At 36.5% G+C, this 20709-nt stretch overlaps 1 protein-coding gene across 22 annotated transcripts in view; it reads right to left on the bottom strand.

Moving 5' to 3' along the window:
* Window positions 1-20709, bottom strand: part of LOC106668440 (RING finger protein nhl-1) — a 106332-nt gene that overhangs the window by 26081 nt on the left and 59542 nt on the right. For 21 of the 22 annotated variants that reach the window (XM_014397201.2, XM_024226113.1, XM_014397189.2 and 18 more), the window contains 6 exons: window positions 10263-10403; window positions 10060-10193; window positions 5556-5700; window positions 4990-5487; window positions 4424-4560; window positions 299-654 (listed from right to left, as the gene is read on the bottom strand). In XM_014397201.2, coding sequence (XP_014252687.1) covers window positions 299-654; window positions 4424-4560; window positions 4990-5487; window positions 5556-5700; window positions 10060-10193; window positions 10263-10397 — 1405 coding nt within the window. In that variant the 5' untranslated portion in view covers window positions 10398-10403. The remainder of the gene's footprint in view (window positions 1-298; window positions 655-4423; window positions 4561-4989; window positions 5488-5555; window positions 5701-10059; window positions 10194-10262; window positions 10404-20709) is intronic. The other variant, XM_024226102.1, reaches the window with a different exon arrangement.

Here is a 20709-nt window from a genome sequence, read left to right on the forward strand (position 1 = left end):
ACAGGATAGAAAGAATTTAAAAAACAAATACTGGTGGTAGAGATGGTCAGACGATTTGGTTAAAATTGCTATGCTGGTAATAGAATTGCAGGAATGGAATTCAGAGAGTTTTACTTTAATTAGTTAGTAGTTTATTTACAAATAAAACAAACATTAATAAGGGCTGTTATGTACGACATTGTAAGGTTTTATTTAAAATTGTGGAAACATATTATATAGAACGTTACGATTAAATAGATCAAATAAGAAAATAGTAAAAGCAAGTAGATACAGAAAAATAAATAGACAAAATAATTACGTTGGGTCGGCCTTTTTGGAGGCTGGAACTTGGGAGGCTGGACAACCGGCTGTTCAGGTGGCTCCGGTTTGTCCTTCTTCACCTCCGAGTCTTTCAGTCTTTTCATGACCAAGGGTGAATCGTAAAGTCGAGATATGCCGCTGAGCGGACCTTTAGCGACGTCTTCCGTATCGAAGACCTTTTCCCTCTCTTTGGCGGTTTCGGTGAATCTGACTGATCTTCCGCCGCCTCCGGTGTCGTTGTCCGAGTCAGTATTTTCACCGCCGTGGCGGAACCTGGACCTGAACTTGGACCTGGCCGGCCTGTTCTCCTCGTACGTGTCGTAATCGTAGTCTCTTTCCGGCCGGCGAGTGTATCTGGAATGTGCCATTGCCTTGTAAGAAAATCATTAGATATGCTACAGAGTATGATTAGAAAAATCGCCTTAATAGAATATTGTGTTAAAACAGACGAAGCATTTAAGACATGGACACTTCGTTGACTATCATTGCCATGCCATAGGCTAAAATGTGTATTTCATTGCTAATCGAGTACTATTCAATTTTGAGTAATAAGAACCATAACTCATATTCATCAGTTATAACACTTAAAAATGCCACTTAGTGCTGAGGATGTTGCGCGTGGTGTGGCACTTACTGATGATGGACGTTCCATCAGGTATGCGGCTATTGCCTTCGGAGTTGCCTACGAAACACTGCGAGACGCTGTTAGACGTTTTCGAGCAACTGGGGCCTACCATAGAAGGAGGCCCTAGGGTAAGAGAACCACAGGATTATCGTTTTTTGAGAATTTCGCGAAAACAGCCCCTTACTGTTGTTCAAGCGATTCATCGACTCCAGGAAGTTCGAGGTGTCGAAGAAGATTAAATCAGTATGGATTGATGACTTTTCGCCCCGTTAGAGAACCAGAATTGACGAGAACACACAGAGTTGTATGGCTCGCATTTGCTCGAGAGCACTGCCATTGGTCTTTGGACGATTGGTCTGCTGTACGTTTTGCAGATGAGGTAGATTTGCTCTACGATCTCCAATTGAATCCAGCGAATTGAAAGGTACGAAACTTGTAATTTTTCCCAGAGCTAACGTTTTCAACGTTAGCTCAGTGATGGTGTGGGCGGAAATTTTAATAGGAGAGTCGCACAGAGTTGGTTGAAGTTCGTGGAGGGTCTTTGACGGCCACTCGCTATGTGGAGGATGAAATTTTGGACCATCATGCGTTGCCTATCCTCGATGAAATCAGCGACTATTCTAATACACAACAGTGCCTGTCCACATGTCGCTCGCATAGTACAAACATATCTGCAACAGCATAACATCAGGGTCTTAGTCTGGCCAGCCTGTTCTGCAGACTTGAACCCCATCGAACATTTATGGGATAACCTCAAAAAACGAATATGAACACGATCTTGAAAGGTCTCTTCGTGAAGAATGAGCTAACCTCCAGTAAAGAGACATTTCCAGGCTGTTAGAAAGTATGCCGAGGCGTCTTCGAGATGTAATTAAGGTAAGAGGGGGAAATAGGCGATATTGAAATGTTAATTAAAATTCTAAAACAAATTTTATCTGTCCGTCTTTTTTTCATTTTGCATAGCCATTTACTTTTTTTTTTACCTTTTTAGACAAAGACTCAATTATTAAACGGTAAAAAAGATCGAAGAAAGACTTTGATTAATACATAAAAATATATAGAGATCAAGTTATATTACAAGTGGGTGGAATTTTTTGCCTGTCATGGATAATCGATACGAAAAGTTGCTTTTAAATGACAAAACACCTTATTAGGCTATGTCCAACAGGGAGTAGACGTATCAACTTATTAATATTATAACCAAACATTAAAACATGTGATATTTAACCATGCACGGATATAAAGATTAAATAAATGAATACGAGGGCAGTTCATTTCATGTCATCTGGGTCATCCTGTTCTAGCTGAATGCTTTGTTATTAACATTTCGCTGTGTTCGTTTATGTGTGCTGACTCTCGCATTCCTTCTTTTCAAAGAGACCGGTGAAAATTAAATAACATCCGGTTTAGAGTGTTTGGGCAGAAATAGTTAATTAGGGAGTGGTTAGGTCTTTGCAAGTTTAATTAATTCGTTGAGAGAGAATAGGCGGAGCAGTATGATAAGAAATGGCCAGACGGCTGATGCAAGTTAAATTAAACAGACCACTCCCTGAATTTTAGGTGAACAATTGTAAAAATTTAGTTTTTCAAAAGGTAAAGTATGGGATTTTTGGCTTATTACATCATGAATATTTTTCAATTGATAAAACTTCAATTTTCATTAACATTTCGCAATAACGTAATATTTTTGCATGTTTTTTTTAAATTTTACAGATATACCCGTTTTAAGAAATCTGTCAAATTTAATTTACAATGTGTAGTGTTTAGTGAACGTTAGGTTATGATTATTTGGAGATCGTGAGATGCGATCTGGTGTGAAGTAGGTTTTAGAAAAACATTTTCTTTATCGTGCCTACGTTTCAGTCTTTATTGAGATCATCTTCAGTGCTCAAACTGTTGTTCGGAAAATGATCTCAATAAAGATCGAAACGTTCGCACGATAAAGAAAATGTTTTTCTAAAACCACACACCAGACCGCATCTCACGATTTCCAAATAATCATTAATTTACAATAGTTGAAGTTTTGAAATTATGACAAAAAACTTCAGTTTCAGTCATAGAAAGACAAGAAATATGACTAAAACTGAATTTTGTTGAATAGAAAGCCTTTATCTAGAATTTTGAATTCATCACTTTAGAACATTTCAAAATGTCATTTTCATTTTTATGTAGGAAAGCAGATTCCTCCCGGGCATTAAGATTGTACTAAATCGACCAATAATTCTTAATTGTAGAAGTGTATCAGTGATGAAACCATTCGTTGGTCCACTTCTACAGTGAAGATTATAAACAGGGAGAGGCATGCGACCAAACCAAGCACAGAAGTTGGCGAAACGCAGAAACGCGTCCAACCTTGTTGGTCTGCCCATTGTCGCTGTTTTAGATAGGCGTGTTTTGGCTTCTCGCCATCAACAGTGACATTGTGTGTCTACCCCGCTTTTATCCTTGATCAGAGACGCGTCTGACAGACCAAACCAGCGGGCATAGGCAAACCAAAATGACCTATAACTAAGGTTCACCACTTGGCCTACCGCAAGAATAAATGTCCAAATGAAATATAATGCTGATACCTTTTCTAATTCAAACGTAAAGAAAAGTTTGGAAAATTTAAAAAGCCATAAGAAAAGGTTAAAATTTTTCAATCACGAGGTCACGAACGATGAAAAAATGATAATCAGACTTCAACGAGATATGGCACCAAAGTATAAATGACAGTCGGTCGATCTGCTGACAGATGTTCTAGCAAGCAACTCTGCAAACTCTCCAATTATTTCAAAGACACGATAAGTTTGTTGTTAATAATTCGATGTTTTTGAAAAGAACATTTATTTAAATAAATTTTTTTATTATATTGCATTGATGAGAAATAGTCGGAAAAACTCCCTTAGCTAATATATTCTGTATGTTTCTTGGACATTTGGAAACATGTGGAACACCGGAGGGTGAAAAAGGCGACTTTTCGTTTTGGATCCCTCTTTGTGCTCGGCGCAGCTGGAAACGACATTTTTTAAAGGACGGGTTTTACATACCTTACTTTACCAAATGAAGTTATTTGGTTTCGCAATACACTGAATAAAAGCCCTAAAAGCACATCAGGTGGTATGGTTAACTTAATTAACGACTTGGTGAATCATATATATATATATNATATATATTGTTCGCACCAGCAGAGGTTATCAACCCCTCGGGGTGCCGCTGTTTTTGAAAAAATAAGCCCATTTGTATGTATGTCGGGTTCGAATGCAGGGCCGCTGGATTCGAACCCGGGACCTTTACCTTACAGTGATGAGCGCCGTGGCAACGCCTAAACCGTCGTGGCCACAGACGCCCCCAATCATAAATATTAAAATATTCGAAGAAAAGAAATCATAATCATAATATTTTTTCTTTCCAACAGTCAATGGGATTTCCTCGTGTTAGACTTTTTAACTATTTGCAAGAATGACTTTTACCTATTAATTTCACAAGAATGAATAAAAAGATTAAATTATAATTTACCTTTCGCCAAATTTTCTACCGTTGAGCGGAGAGACTCTTCCTCCTTCTTCCCTGTCGTACCGCTCGTCTTGCTGACGGTATTGGGCGGCCAACCTGTGATCGCTTTTCGACCTCATCAGTCCTGGTCCCTGTTGCGTCTGTCCGTTAAAATATTATTCAAATTAACTTAAACTAATAAGCAAGCGGTAAGCAAAATCTCGGACATTCATATTCGACAAACATAGGATGATTAAGAATGAAAATGTCATAACTAATAAGTATATATATGTAGGTGGTACTCGTCGCTCGCTGGACATACTACATTACCAAGGGATGAGAATCACAATTATTTTAAATATGTACAAAAATGTAGCACAGAAAAGTTTTATAAGCTATTAACGAACAATTGAACAAGCAAGCAAATTGTCTACCTGGTATTATAGTCTACTTATGATTCCATGAACTAAACAAGATGTTACGGACAAAATTTTTATTATGGGTCAGTGTACAAATGCACGTTCACACGTGAGAATGCAAGCAAAATTATTTTTAGCCAATTGAAAGCTGTTTTAGAAACTAGAAACTACCTGCTGGGATGAGCATGTGAACTGGTGAGGCATGCTGATGTTGAGGTCTCCGAAGGTGCTGACGTGCATGACGAGCTGGTTCGGGTCATGGGTCATCGAGAACCGTACTCTACGAGCGTAATCGCCCATCTCGGCCTCAAAGTTTCGGATAAAATCGACCGTCTTGAGGAAGATATCCTTGGTGTCTAGCAGCTCCAGGTCCTCCCACTCGACGTCCTCGGACTGCATGTGCTTATCGGCTAAATCACAGTTGCTGTTGATGTTGGTTATCTCCTGTTCGAGATTGTCCTTGAGCGTGTTCAGGTTCCTGAGCTCGACGCAGAGGTATCTGTCGATTTCGCCCCGCAAGTAGTCAGTACGGTCTTTCAACGCTTTGGACAACCTTCTGTAAATTTCATCGACTTCTTCGGACACCGAGGTGCAGTTGAGCTGCAACGCTTGGCAGTTTTTGTCAACCATGGCGAGAATATCTTCCAATCTGTGTAACGCTCTTCGAACCTGTTTTGATATTAAACATTAAAGTCCTTTTTATTTTATTTTTGATATTAGGTCTGATGACACCATACCTGGTTGTTAATTCTCGATATTTCTCTTCTAAGAATGTCCATGTGCGCGGCTTTACACTGCGGGCAGACATCTTTGCTGCAGTGGCTACAATGCAGGCAGTACGCTTTCTCCGTGCAGACGCCACATCTTTTCATTACCTGACCACTATCAAGAAAACAATAAATAAATCTCAATTACATACTTTCTCAGGATTACTTTGGGCAATTAATAGGACAAAGGTCCTTAGGCATGGAAAGGTTTATGCTTTGCATTTTGAAAAAAATATGGACATTTTATATATTAACGAAGGTAAGGTTTTGGTTGAAATAAAAAAGCCAGTGTCACGAGCGGGATTCGAACCCACGACTTGCAGCTAAATACGCCGCTATTCTACCACTTGTGCTATCTTGAGCTCGAACCACCTTGACATCAACTTTCCAGATCAACCTACCATTTGAATTTTCCCTCCTTTTTTCCATTTTTCAAAAGTCGTGTAATTAAACTCAATCTTAATTAAATGGAATGTATTAATTGGTCAAGCGGACCACGAAATTAGTGAATTTAACTATCATAAATGTATACTAAATATGATCCTCCAAGAAGCAGCTTTTTTTTTTAAACGAGGGTTCGCTTCCCTACTGTTTTCCTACTTTTTGCCAATGTCGTGTAATCAAGATTCGATTCTCGGCGAAATGGCCACGGAGAGCTTTAGTGAAGATATACTTCGTTTTACTTATTAAATCCATAATATTTCGTGATCCGATTGACCTAAACACGTCAATGAGCTGTCTCGTCCGAGTGGATCGAAGTCGCTATAGCTCAATTGGTAGAGTAGCGGCGTATTTAGCCGAAGGTCGTGGGTTCGAATCCCGCTCGTGACACTGGCTTTTTTATTTCAACCAATATCTTACATAAAGATTAATTAATTGAAAGAAGTTATTTGGTCAATCGGATCACGAAATATAATGGATTAATTAAAACATGAACAAATATTATACTTTTTATGTATGGTCTTGGTTGGGATGAAAAAGTAGTGTTCGTTAGTATTAAGGTTCGAATCTCGCTCGAGACACTAACTTTTTCATTTCAACTCAGACCTTAGATAAGAAGTACAATTAATTGAAATAATTAATACGTTCAGTTATGATTGCTAAACATATAAACAAAAATAATTCTCGACTTTTCAAATTTGAACAAACTGTTTAATAAAAGTCAGGCAGATTAAAATTTTCAACTAGTATAATTTTTTTGAAATGTTAATTTTGACAATGAAAAACTGGATGGAGAATTAAGACATGCCCTAATAAAACGTCTTAACTTTTCAAACTTTAAAAGTGTTGAAGTTGTTTTAAACTTTCGCAAATTAAATTTATTCATTCAAAAATTCAATGAGACTTGATAAGTAAACTTTTAAGTGTTGTTAATTTTTAAAGTACTTAAATCTGACAGCTTTTCAAGGAACAGAGGCCATGCCTTTACAACTTAAATAATGGTGATGGTATGATTGACTCATTTTATCACAAGGCTGATAGTTACTGATTATTTGTTAACTTTTGGACGAGCCTTGTCCGAAAAAAGGAAACGCGCATCCGATCAGACTGACATTTCACCAACTTTTAGACAACAGCACACAATAAAACTCGATAAATATTGTTTGATGGCAATTCGTTGAAACATGCCCTAATGTTTTGTTTGTGAAACTCGAATCAAACGTAAGATTTATGTTAAACGTATTATTAAAAGCCGTAATTCATTCGTTTATTCTGTATGTATTTTGTTTTATTTTATTAAATAATGAAGTATAATTTTCATGATAAATAAATTTCCTAGTGGGACTTTATATATATTAGGTTTCATGGTCCGATTGACCAAATAAATTCTTTTCAATTAATTAATCTTTAATTAAGGTTTTTTGGTTTGAGATAAAAAAAGTCAGTGTCACGAGCGGGATTCGAACCCACGACCTTCGGCTAAATAAGCCGCTGCTCTACCACTTGAGCTATCGTGACTTCGATTCACTCGGACTCCAACTTCCCATCTCAACCCCACCTTTTGAATTTTCCCTCCTTTTTTCAATTTTTCAAATGTCGTATAATCTATTTTATTCTCTGCGACAAAGGTGGGGTGAGATGGGATGTTGGAGTCCGAGTGAATCGAAGTCACGATAGCTCAAGTGGTAGAGCAGCGACGAATTTAGCCGAAGACAGTGGGTTCGAATCCCGCTCGTGACACTGACTTTTTTATCTTAACCAAAAAAATCTCAATTAAAGATTAATTATTTGAAAAGAATTTATATATAATTGTGAATGCTCGAAACGTCGATAAAATTACGGCCAAACCGCTCCATGGATTTTCGCTCTTAATGGCTTAAACGAAAGCCCTGACCTCAAATTGATTCGAAAAATTGAATTAAATTATTTATCGTGAGAACGATAAATAAGTAATTAAAATGATGGATGGGGCCAGCGCTGGAATTGAAATGCGTATTAATGTGTATCTTTTACTGTTTGTTTTTTTAATGCTGGAAAGTACTGTAACTATAACTGCCACAATGGCTTTATTTCACTCCCAGAACCACAAATCAGTTTGGAGTCGAAGGAACTATTCTTTAATTGTTCAAATTTTATGAACGGAATTACAACAGCGCAATTGTATTTGACTCTTTTTTATGCCATAAGGAAAAAATTACAATTTTGGGACCTTACTGTTTTAAAATACAAAGACAGAATCACTGATTCATGTGAGATAGACGCCAGAAAAACAAAAACTAGACCTCGCAGATTTTGGCCAAAAGACATTATGCTAAATCATATAGGACTGCAGGTGAATCATTGCAAGACGAAAGTTTTAACTTGAATTTGCATTTTGTTGGTAGTGTACCGATGGGTATGCGTAGATTTAACAAACCTACATCAGAAGAATGACTGGACCTTTCAATTTTTCAGAAGGAGAACCGCCAGATCATCGACATATCATTGTGCACTATTGTCAAAGCGGTACCCATGTTGTATCCAATTATCTATCCCTGTAGTTAGCCAGGATGGAACTCTAAAATGACTCATAACGGCATGAGAAAACAAAACTTTATTAAGCTAACACATAGTACAGAAAAATGATACAATTACAATTTTCCAAATACAATTACAATTACAAATTTCCTAGTACGAAAGCAAACCATATATGTTTTTATAAAAAAAAGTTGGTTCTATAAGCCTCCTTGAGGTAGATCCTATTTAAACATTATTGTAAACAAACGAAGAGTTGAGGGGAAAATTAGTGAATGGGGAATACGACATTACTAAACGTGGAGAGAAAAAAAAAGTTACAATTTGTAAGAATAGATTAAACATCCACGAAAAACTAAGAATTTTCCTTTTTAAATAGTTAGGTACTAATTTTTTAGCCATATACTCAAATTACCAGCACTTTTTTAAGAAAATGTTTTGGGATTTACATTTGATCTCATTAGGTATCAAATGGAACCACTTTAGGGCCTATGTACTGAAAACAATTCAACATAAATGTTAACCCATTTATGTTTAGTGGTCTAATTGACCAAATTACTTATTTCAATTAATTATTCCTTTTATGTAAGGTATTGGTTGAGATGGAAAAGTTATTGTCACGAGCGGGATTTGAACCCATAACTATCTTTTAACTGTTAATTTTGGTTAGGGCAAAACGCTATTTATAGGACAACTCGTATCATATTTAATTTTTTTATATTTGTCGATATAATTTCCACCTCCATTAAAAAACAACCCCATGGATCGAAAAAGGTAAAGGTATGGTAGGTAAAATGTGATATGTGAGGAAGATTGGCAGAGAGTGTTCCAATTTGTATTCAAAAGACATACATGAATAATTTTTTTCTATAGGCAGTTATTTTTTTACATTTTCACAAGCACTCCTCCCAGCATATTAAGACATGTCGAATTTGTGATTGTATGGGGGTAATAAATTTTAAGTAGAAGAGAGGTGTTACATTCGTTGCGTCGAAAATAAACATATCTTGAACCATGGTTAAGTTTTGAGTACTAGGTTAATAAGAGAGTATCATTTTAAACGATAGACGATCAGGCCTAGATATTTGATTTCATGGACTTGATCCTCCTTAAAACATCTATCACATATGAGTTTATGAGCAGTGGAGACAGCGGTTTGCTTGCTATCGACTTGCTATTCGCAATACGTTTTCCCGCGTTTGTAAATCATATCGTTCCATGACTCTGACATTAAAATGGGGCATTGTCAAAAGTTATAATCACTACTAGTTATAATCATATATATGCAATTGTATTGTATTTGTACATTTTTCTCTGATTTATAGCTCAAGTGTTGAAAGTAAAGTTCGGGGTAATTCTTTGCGCGGAAAATTATTTTAATTTTAAAATAAAATTTTTTTACTCCGCGCAAATCATACAGAATAGGTCAGTTTTTGAAGAATGTACAGGCTAAATTGAAATAAGCTAATAATAGAAACGTGGGATTATTTTCGTAAAAGGATATATTTGTTACGCCCACCTGGTGGGATCTGGCATTTCTCCAGTGATTTCGATGTGAAGCTCCAGAAATCGCTGGAGGGTCACGTTCGTTGGGTAACCCTGAACTCCTTGATAAGGGATCCTGTGTTCTGCCCTGCATTCGGGGCATTTCACCTGGATAAAAAGTATCACACATTTCACATTGTTTACTTTTATTTTTATTACTATTTCATTTTAGGTTACCTGTCTTCTGACGTAGTCCACCAAACCGTCCATGCACGGCTCCATACAAAAGGAATGTTGGCATGGCAAAAGTTTTGGGTTTCTGTATCTGTCCAAACAAATGGCGCAGGTCAGCAGTTGCTCGAATTGCTCCATTTTTTACTGAAACATATATTTAAAAACATAAGTAAATTTAAGATTTTCCAGTAACGATGATATTGATAATCTAAACAATTTGTTTCTTTTATTTTTACAAATGTTTAAAGGAATGTAGAGTTAATTAGTTTCTATTTGAGACAGGCTTTTATGGTTTTCTAAATTAGACTTTTTTCTGGTGGAAATAAATCTATTATTCTATTTCTGTTGTAACCGACAAAACTGTACAAAAATAGGACGTTGGATGGGTTTTTCAAATAAACATTTTATGTTTAACACCACCAGCTGGTCTTCTGCTTGCAAAAATAGAATGAAGGAATCAATTCATTTTAAATAGCCTTTCCGTTTTGCCGAAATCACGGATGCTATAAAATGTTTTGAAATTTAAAACAAAAAAATATTAGTTTTACAATAATTAAAACTGATGGGAAGATAAAGGAACATTATTGTCATAATTTTTTTCACTGAGGGTTGAAAGAGCAGACTTGGGCATATTTTAACAAGATATAACCTTAAATTTTTTTTTTTCGTCGTAATTAAGTCTAATATGTATTTCATGTTTAATTATTGAGGATTAGTACATACCGTAAATTCCTGGGTTTGATATGTTATATGAAAGCGTACTTGTTATTAAAAAGTTGTTAAAAATAGCGACATTTCTTTGAACTTTGTTTTACTAACTTTATTACATACTTTTATTTAATAAACATAAATTTTGTAAAGGGACTGTGTGGGTCATAAATGAGCGTTCACTCAATAACTAATGATATTATTTTATATTTTAAATGCAGGCTGGGTAACGTTAATTCAAATGTTTTTTTATCGACTTGTGACTGCTAAGGTAAAACATTCAAGATATAATTTTTGGGTATTGTAGTGATGTTGATGAAAATTTTGCATTCAATTTATGAAATTTGTAAAAAAGTACATACAATTTTGTAATTAGAAAACGGTTTCACCTGGAATCCGGTATTTAAGTGTGCTAGAACTTGTATCCTCTATAAACTTAAACCTTCCTACTCCTTCGTTATTTTTAATGTCCGTTTCTTCAGAATACGGTGCGACTACAAATATTCAGATATCAAACCGGCGTCCCACCAGGAAGCATTCTTGGTCCCATCCTTTTTACCATTTCCTATACATCTCAACACCGTCTTTACCAGCTGTAACCTGCTGGTACAACAATTTTATCTTGTAACCTGAATCCTGTTCATGCAACCTTCAACATCAAAGAATACTTAAAGTTTGGTGGAAAAAGTGGAGGAAAAGACTGCGGGAAAGATATACCCAATGTACATTTACATTGAAAAACTTTTTAAAAAAGCACATCAACAACAATAAAACACCGACATTCTCTAAGGTCAGATAATTAGTACTAACAGATGACATGCTGACGACGAACTACACTTAAGAGGCAGAAGGTTTAAACAAAGCATATGATGGATTTTAGGAGGTCTGTTTTCACCGTCAAAACTGAAGTAATTCTAAACAAGAAATTACCGCTAACATTGTCGAGATAAGAAATGGAACTGTGGGGTTTTTGCCAATCCATCCATTATCAAGCACATTCAATTTTTCTAATGGAAAGGCCACAGACAAATTGTCAGAGCTTCTTACTACATCACTAACCTCACGATTCAAAACGACCTCAACATTCTTTTTCTCAACGAACATATCCAACCCCTTTTCCAAAAGTTACAAATCACGTTCTCGATCCAACAACCAACAATCTAACCCTACTGTCTAAGGCTAAGCCCTCTGCCGGCCATGGTACCAGTGTTGTTTGGGAGAAGAACATATTTCTAATGTGTATTTTGATATGTTAAGGGTACAAATAAATTATTATATTGAAAAACGGGCTTGTACTTAATGTTTACCTTGACAATTTAATAAATATTTTAATATATGCAATCTAATGATTTAAAAAAAGAAAAGAAAAAGAAGCCATAAGTTGATAATGACCATTCTTATATTCCTGCTTTCTGGAAGGGAATATTTGTTTGTTTTAACTTTATTGAAAATCAGGTTTTGGCTGTTGTTCATCATTGTGTAATTATAATGAAAGATTCGTCTAAAGAAAGTATGTGCTCGTAAAAATTTTGTTTATACTCTAAACATCTATATACTCGCTCAGAAAATTCAATTCCGTGGATATTCTTCCCTGTAACGTATAACAACATGTAAATCCATTTTGCCTTAGGTCTTTTTATACTTGATATTTGGAGAAAACGCTTTATCGAATTATCCGAGAAAAAATTCAAAAGAGAAATTCTCATGTAGAAGTAAATTTGATTTTATTAAAAAAAACGCTTTGACTTTAAACTATTAAATTATCATCATTAAAATCATTTGTTGAAATCTTTCCAGAAAATACAATCTACAGTCGTCCTTAGAGGCTAATTTCCCTCACAATCCATATGATTTTTAAGTAATGAAAATTAAACTGAAATAATTTTTACATGCATATGAAACATCTAACTTCTACAAAAGTAAACACTTCACACTTATTGAAATTAATAAATGGTAGTAGAATAAAAATATTGTATCAAATTCTAAACAGACAAAAAAGGAAAACTTTGCGTATGATTATGCACATTGTAGTCAATCTAAAATTTCCTGTGTCAGAAAAGTAAAATAAAATTAGGTATCATTGAGTTAAACCGAACAGCGTAAGGTTTTTAAAGAATAAAAAAAGATAAATAAAATCTATGATAATATATTTTTATACTTATCACAACATAATAAACATATGTGTTAATTGAATCGTAGGCATAATCGATATCATTACGTTGTTATGTTGATCTGGGTTTATGATAAATTTTACTTTGCTTTTGATGTCACGGCCTCATTCAAATGGTACATATCGTCAGGAACTTTTAGCCAAATAGACCTGATCCAATCTGATATATCCTAATCTGAGAGATGTTTATCATTTGACCGTTTTTATTTTTCTCACTTTAGTATTTTTTTTCCGTACTAATGGCGTAAAAAGTATAAGGATTTTTCTTTTTTAGGTGTGATACAAAACTATTTATATAGGAAATTTATTGTATGACTTCTGGCTTTGCGTACCCAAGGGCGAGGAGAAAATCGATGCTTGCCAATTTTACTTTAAACCCAATTTGTCGTATCGATAAACATGAAATATGTTAATTGAAGCGAATTTTACCAAGGTTCCTATTGTATGAGGCTGTAACTTTTATAATAGTAAAACATGGTTAAAGTTGCTGTTAATTGATACTTTATAAATTTTAAATAAAGAATATTTTGGATGTACCACTATTGAGGGCAGAGATATTTCATACAATAATTGGACCTTTTCCGTTAATGTGCCTCCGTCTTACTCGACCGCTAAGATCTCTCTCCGGTCACTTAGGAAATGCTCCTTTAAAGGAAATCACAAATACTGAAACATTTCATTTTAGGCAATTCGTGTAATAATAATTAAGAGTATAAATTGGTATTTGAGTCCCTGGGGGCCAAAATTTAACTATTTCACTAAGGATGTCTTCGAAAACATCCACATTTCTTGCCGTACATGACTCCGCCACATAAATTTGCATAAATAAAAGTCCAATAAACCACATTTGTTCCTCGTCTTTGCTTTTGCACAAACACTTTCAATGGACTATGTGCACGGGTGGTCGGGTCGACAAGATTGAGAGAATGGTTCACTGTCATATGGCGGAAACTGGGATCCTGGGATGTTTCGGCCTTTCACCGATGATGATAGACCCAGCAATGATCCGATCACGAATTATGGGGATGAGAGTGGCGGATGATCTGTCCGGCGACTAGAAAACTTTCTCTCGTTTCGCGTCAAATGCCACCAAAAACCCACTACTGTAAGATTCTGCCGGTTTTGTTTTTCCAGCGCGAAAACAGCAATTCATCAATTTCCACAATGCACAGGCCACCAGTGCGCGAACGTCTGCGCAAAATAGAATTCACAGAGACTTCGTGCATGTAGTTGCACCAACCAACGAACGTGATATGATTTATGTTTAACTCTCTTTCACAGAATTTAACGCTTACCATTTCGTGTGCCCAAGCTTATATACCACGATGGTCGAACATGTCTTCAGCCAGTTAGATATAAGTTACCTCTTAACGCCATTTTCGCCTAGCACCTCCACTTGTAACGAGATCCTGTCAAATGCAGCCACGCGTCCTGAACAATGTGGAACTACAGCGACGACGGGTGGTATAATGTGGTTAAGGCTCGGCGTCCTGAAAAGGTGCACCTCGTGTCCTCATCCACGTCCCTCTCTCAATCCAGGTTCCGTCATTGTTTCCTATGACCCCTCCCAACCCTTGTTTACAAGGGGGGTGTCCGGGCGCAAAATAATGGTGCAGCCCTGAGGGCGTGGCAACCTCTCTAAAGCACAAGCTGTAGTCGTGTCGGGGTTAGGGTATCAGATCCTGTCTGCATAGACGGTGAGGGTGCATAACCATCTGTACTACGGGGCAACAGAAATGTTCCAAAATTCAGCTCCTGTTACACTGGTAATGGATTCGTAGTGGTTCGTGGTGACGCCTCTGGCCGGAACTTAGAGAAGAGGTGACCACTTCTACCTGTGTCCTTCGCACGAAACTTGTGTATGACTACCGTTATACACCCGGCCTCACGGGATACGGCGGATCGGACGGCAGCGTATAAGCGTTGAGGACGCTATGATTATGCTGAAAAGTCCCTCAAAGGCGTGAGTAGTGGCGGATGGGAACGGGTAGTGAATCGGTTGCTCCTACTCGAGTATGCTTTACACGTAGGTGTAGGCTGAGCTCGATTGGAGGCTTTTACCGTAGGCGGACTCCTCTAGGGGGTGTTTAGCAATTCCACTTTAAACAAAACCGCGGCCGGAGCGGATCCGGTAGTTTCTACGCTAGGGAAGCCCCACTACTCTGGGAGGTAGAGTGGCCTTCTCTACCTAGGGAGTGCGCGGGAAACGGTTCGATGCTTAATGCGGATCCGACCATTGGAATGGGCAAGCGGAGAGCGAGGTTGTCTTGTCCCCTCGGGGCTGAGCTGCCTCTACACCAACGCTGCGGCAATAACACCTTTTTGTCATATGCGGAGGTGCGTCAGCTCTCAGCTTGAGAATCAAAACGTCCGATAAGGCCGAATAGGCTAGGTGCGGACGTTAAAGATCCTCATTGTCCTTTTTAGTACGACCGAGTATACGGTAAGTAATGTCCTCCTGAACATCGAACAGCTAGTGGAAGAACGCCCATTTCTTGAAGGAAACGAACTGCCATTTCCTTGTTTTTACAGCATCGTATAGTGTGAGAAAATTCATTTTTATTTAATACCGAACTCTTTGACAACTGGTATTTAACACAATACACCAATACATACAATTACAGTATAATACAATACAACAATACACCTTGACTCTAAACATAAGATAAGATAGATAGATTTTGTCACCGAGCGCAGTCGAATGGGTCGGAGGCACACTAACGGAAAAGGTTCCAATAATTTTTTTTAGATTCGATAGATCCTCTTTATTCAAACAAGCTAAAACCTCCTGAAATAATCGAATTTATTTTGATGCTGACGGGCCAGAATTAGGTTAGATTATTTTTAAATGGATCACCACCGGAGGTTATATTCCGTCCGGCATGGTACCAAAGGAAGATTCCCGGGGTATTAAACGAGCCGAAGTCCGGTCCGACTATCGTCGGAGTTTTTTTCTAATATCGAACCCGTGGTATCTTTTTGTGCAAATCCTATATCTCGGTTATCTTCCAATCTGTCGGAAACAGAGAAGACCTTGAAAAGGTGAAACTGATCTCATCCGTCGCTGGATTGGCTCTATTGCGCTGCCAGATGGAATGCATTCACTTTTCTCCGTCGATTCACTGTTAAATTAATGTTTTTTAAAAAAATTTTCTTGAATTGAAATAACTTTACTAAAAAAATATATTTGAAATGTTAGTAAAAAAAAATAAAAATAAAAAAATTGAAAAACAACACATTATTAGGAAATATGAAAAACTATTCACCAAGTAATTATTCAAGATAAATATGAGTAGAAATCCTGGTCAAAAGTGCAAATAATCTCTGATCAATATAGATGATGAGCTTTAATTAGAGAAAATAATCCTGTACCATTAGGAGGGCAGATCAAAAGGGTTATTCCAGGAATGGATTAAAGCGCCAGGTATTCTTTTCCTTTCAAGAATGCGCTTTTTTGCATTTCAAAATACCAATCTTCAAGATTCAGTATTGACTTACGGGCAGACCCAATTTTCAAAGAGAAACAACCATCTTGTTTTCTTAACCCACTAACTCAAACTAATTGATGATGTATGCTGCTCCTGCATAAACGGGTTGTTCGTTTCATCTCCATTTATGCAAATGTATTCGCTAGGTAATTATTTAATAGTAAAAGGCCTCGCCAAGGGGCCGTTTTAGAGACCACACCATTAGCATAAGCATTAGCATCTCGCTGGGATTGTTCCAAAGACTCAGGTTTCCTCCGTGTTCTCGCTTTTTCGGTCAGTGTTTCATCAGAATTCCAATTCGTGAGATTAGAAGTGATTACCTTTTAATTATACTCGGCTTAGGTATCGTATTGCTTTTTGTGAAAGACTAATTACAGTTTAGAGCTCGAGGGGGGAGGGCGGTTTGTTTGTACTTTGCATTTGAATACTAAGTCTCTGATAAAGTTTATATGTATAAGTCAGAACCAGAACAAATGACAGAGGTAATTTTCTGTTATCCACCAAATTTATTAACTCTCAAAGGGTGTCCGGTGGAGATATATTAGTTACGTAATCTCATTGTGGAAGTGTGCAGACTATAATTATGTTTTCATCTTTTTTCTCTTTTTTCAATTTTCCTTCTTTTTACTACTTTAAAAAATAATTGTTTTTTTTTTGTGCGGCTAAATATTTCAACCAAGGCTTTACATAAATATAATAATATCTTGTATGCGATCGACCAACCTTTCCTATGTAATAGATACTCGTGAATTAGGGTGGTGTCCAGAAAAATAAATAATCCTTTTGTACCAACGCCGAGCTTTGGACGATATATTTCGTCTTCTTCAGGGTGTTCAGAGAAATCTTAATTAATTCTACATTCATAAGTACGTATCCCAGTTCTTTGACAAATTTCAGGTACGAAGTCACAATTTAATAACGTTTACACATGCTAAAAAGAAAAAATTCCATCTTCAATACTATTTTAAAGATAGTATATACTATATATTATAGAATGTACTATATATATAATATGACTGGCGCGAATTGATATAGAAGAGGCAAAAATCATCCTTCTGCTGGTGGTCATTTCGTTCAAAAACTTTGCCCCCTCGTAAAATGGTAAGGTCCCAACGGAGGGTATACAACCTCTCCATTGTGAAACACCAAGGTCTATACATCAAGGACGTGAACTGTTTTCGGGATCGCGATTAACATAATGCAAAATTTCTTTATCTCCATCAATTGTCTTCCCTCGTCTTTACAGTGCAAGAAACAGTTTCCCTCAGCCTCTGATGAAGTCGTTGGAAGGTGCGATCTGCTGGAACGTCTCGATGTGGAAAACGAGCTTGGTATGCTTTCCCTGCAGCAATAGCATTACCGTTGCAGTAACCGTAAATGAAATGCTTAACAGCAAGATGTGTATTATGAAACAAAAACATAATTTAAATCACCAACCTGAGGACGTTGTCAGCTGATCAGTCCAAAGCAAACTGATTGAATTGAACAATAAAGAACTGACACGCAACTCAAGAGCCAGACGGATTTGCCCCTCTTCATCGATACCAGTTTTTTTTAAACAAAATGCAAAATTTTTGGGCTTTCCAGAAGCGCAAACCATAATGGTACCTCTGGAAGCTAATGGAATGGAGAACTTTTGAAGGAATTTGCAAAGCTCCAGAATTTGTAGTTATTAACAGTTACCAATCCAACGAGATAGAGATAGATAGATAGTTAGATATCTAGAGAGCGAGAGAGGGAGGGAGAGAGAGAGAGAGAGAGAAAGAGAGAGAGTTGGATAGATAGCTAGTGGTAAGGATAGTAGATAGATATACGGAGATAGATAGAGATCGATAGATAGACACAGATTGATAGATAGGCAAACACACAGATAGAAAGAGGTAGAAAGAAAAGAGTGAGAGAGAGAGAATGAGAAAGAGAGAGCAGATAGATACATATATAGATAAATAGAGAAAAAGAGAGAGAGAGAGAAAGAGAGAGAGAGAGAGAGAGAGAGAGAGAGAGAGAGAGAGAGAGAAACAGAGGATTGTAATTAAATATTTTTTTAATAAATCTAAAATTACAACAAAATTATATTTTTTAAGATATATTTTGGTATTTTTTTTGCCTTAACTGTTGAATAAACAAATCGATATGATTTTATTTTTTAACCATGTCTTTTATATTTCAAAAATTCCTTTAGATTTTGTTGGTAGATGTAAAATTATTATTTTATTGTATACTGTAATAAAATACATTCTTCTATTTTTTTAATTTATAGAAAATTACAATTTCATGTTATATGAAGGTGCACAAATTGAGAAATAAGTTCAATTTTATGGTTGTCGTATGTTTATATATTTATAAATTGACAAGCTTTGTTCGTATTTTTTATAATTTTTTTTTTAGACAGTTCATGCAATAAACTTTTAACAAAATGAACGAGTTAAATTAAAGCAAAGTGGAATTAAAGCACGAATGGTAAATTATTTCCCAAACATGTCGTAATTGCACCATCAATTTTTCCGTAACCCCCTCCCCCGCAATTTTCGAGTAGGGTAAATTATAAAAAGGCTGCGCCCTGCCCAATGACGGTATAGCGGGAAATTATCCCTTAGATAAAATCGTCCGTCTAAAAGTCGGCAACCCTGCTCCTAGTGTGGGAACATGGCAAAGTTCCAGAAGTTCTAACTTTAGCCGGATCTAGTGTATTAAATGAACAGGGGAACACTTTGTTCAATCCACCCCTTTTACACCTCACGAATTCACCTGGCTTTAATTCGTTTCCGGTCTTAGTTTTCTTTCCTGAAAGCTTTACCTTTGACTTTGTTCCAAACATATGGAAATGCTCTAAACGCGGCTTTCTATTGTTGCAGGGGTAACGTCAAACCTCTGTGAAGCAGTTAAATTAAAATGCAATTAATTTTTTATATTTTTCTTGATTAAACACATGTAATTGAAATGAAATATCTCGACCATACCCTAGCTGTAATTGAGTATAAAAAATAATAAATTCTTTATGAAACGTATTAGTTGAGATAAAAAAGCCAGTGTCATGAGCGGGATTCGAACCCACGACTTTCGGCTAAATACGCCGCTGCTCTAGCACTTAAGCTCGATCCACTCGGACACTAACTTCCCATCTCAACTCCATCTTTTGAATTTTCCTCCTTTTTGCCATTTTCAAATGTAGTGTAGTCCACTTGATTCTCGGCGGCAAATGACATGGCCTCGGAGAGCTTTCGTGAATATATACTTCGTTTTACTTATTAAATCCATTAGATTTCGTGGTCGGATTGAACAAATAACTTTTTTCAATTAATTAATGTTTATGAAAGGTATTGGTTGAGATAAAAAAGCTGGTGTCACGAGCGGGAGGTTGAGATGGGAGGTGGATTGATGTCACGATAGCTCAAGTGGTTCACAGCGGTGTACTTAGCCGAAGGTCATGGGTTCGAATCCCGCTCGTGACACTGGCTTTTTTATCTCAACCAATACCTTTCATAAAGATTCATTAATTGAAAAAAGTTATTTGGTCAATCGGACCACGAAATCTAATAAATTCTGTACAGTTCTAGAAATTTTTTAAATATGTCTATTGAAATAAATAAATTTATATTTTGTCATGTCAAGTTTGACGTATCGTCGTTACTCAAGCAGTCATGGCAAAAATTATTCGTTTTTTGGCTTGATTGATTTGCGTGCTTTTATTTTTAGGTTTGCAGTACCTAAACGAGTTTCAGCACACGACGATAAAACGCCTTTTGTACCGAAAAAGTTCAAAGGAAGGAAAAATGGAAAATTCCACATTTCATGTGTCTTTATAACGAATGAAAGTAAAAAAATTCCTTTCATACAAGAGGGCTTAATGTCCATTTAACCGATGGGGACGAGAGGTGAGAACCATTTTACGATACTTTTTTCATATTATTGTCAATTAAAATTCCATGCTTTGCCGTGATTCGAACCGAGGCATGCTAGCGTGCCAAATATGAGGCGGACTCCCTAACCATCAGCACCGCTATTTTTATAATGTCCATCATAATTCAGGCCATAAAATAAATATGTATTTCCCATTTAAGTAAAAAATAAATGAAATTATCTT

Source organism: Cimex lectularius, unplaced genomic scaffold, assembly GCF_000648675.2.
Source record: "Cimex lectularius strain Harlan isolate CLEC.00 unplaced genomic scaffold, Clec_2.1 scaffold144, whole genome shotgun sequence".
NCBI classification, from domain to species: Eukaryota; Metazoa; Arthropoda; class Insecta; order Hemiptera; family Cimicidae; genus Cimex; species Cimex lectularius.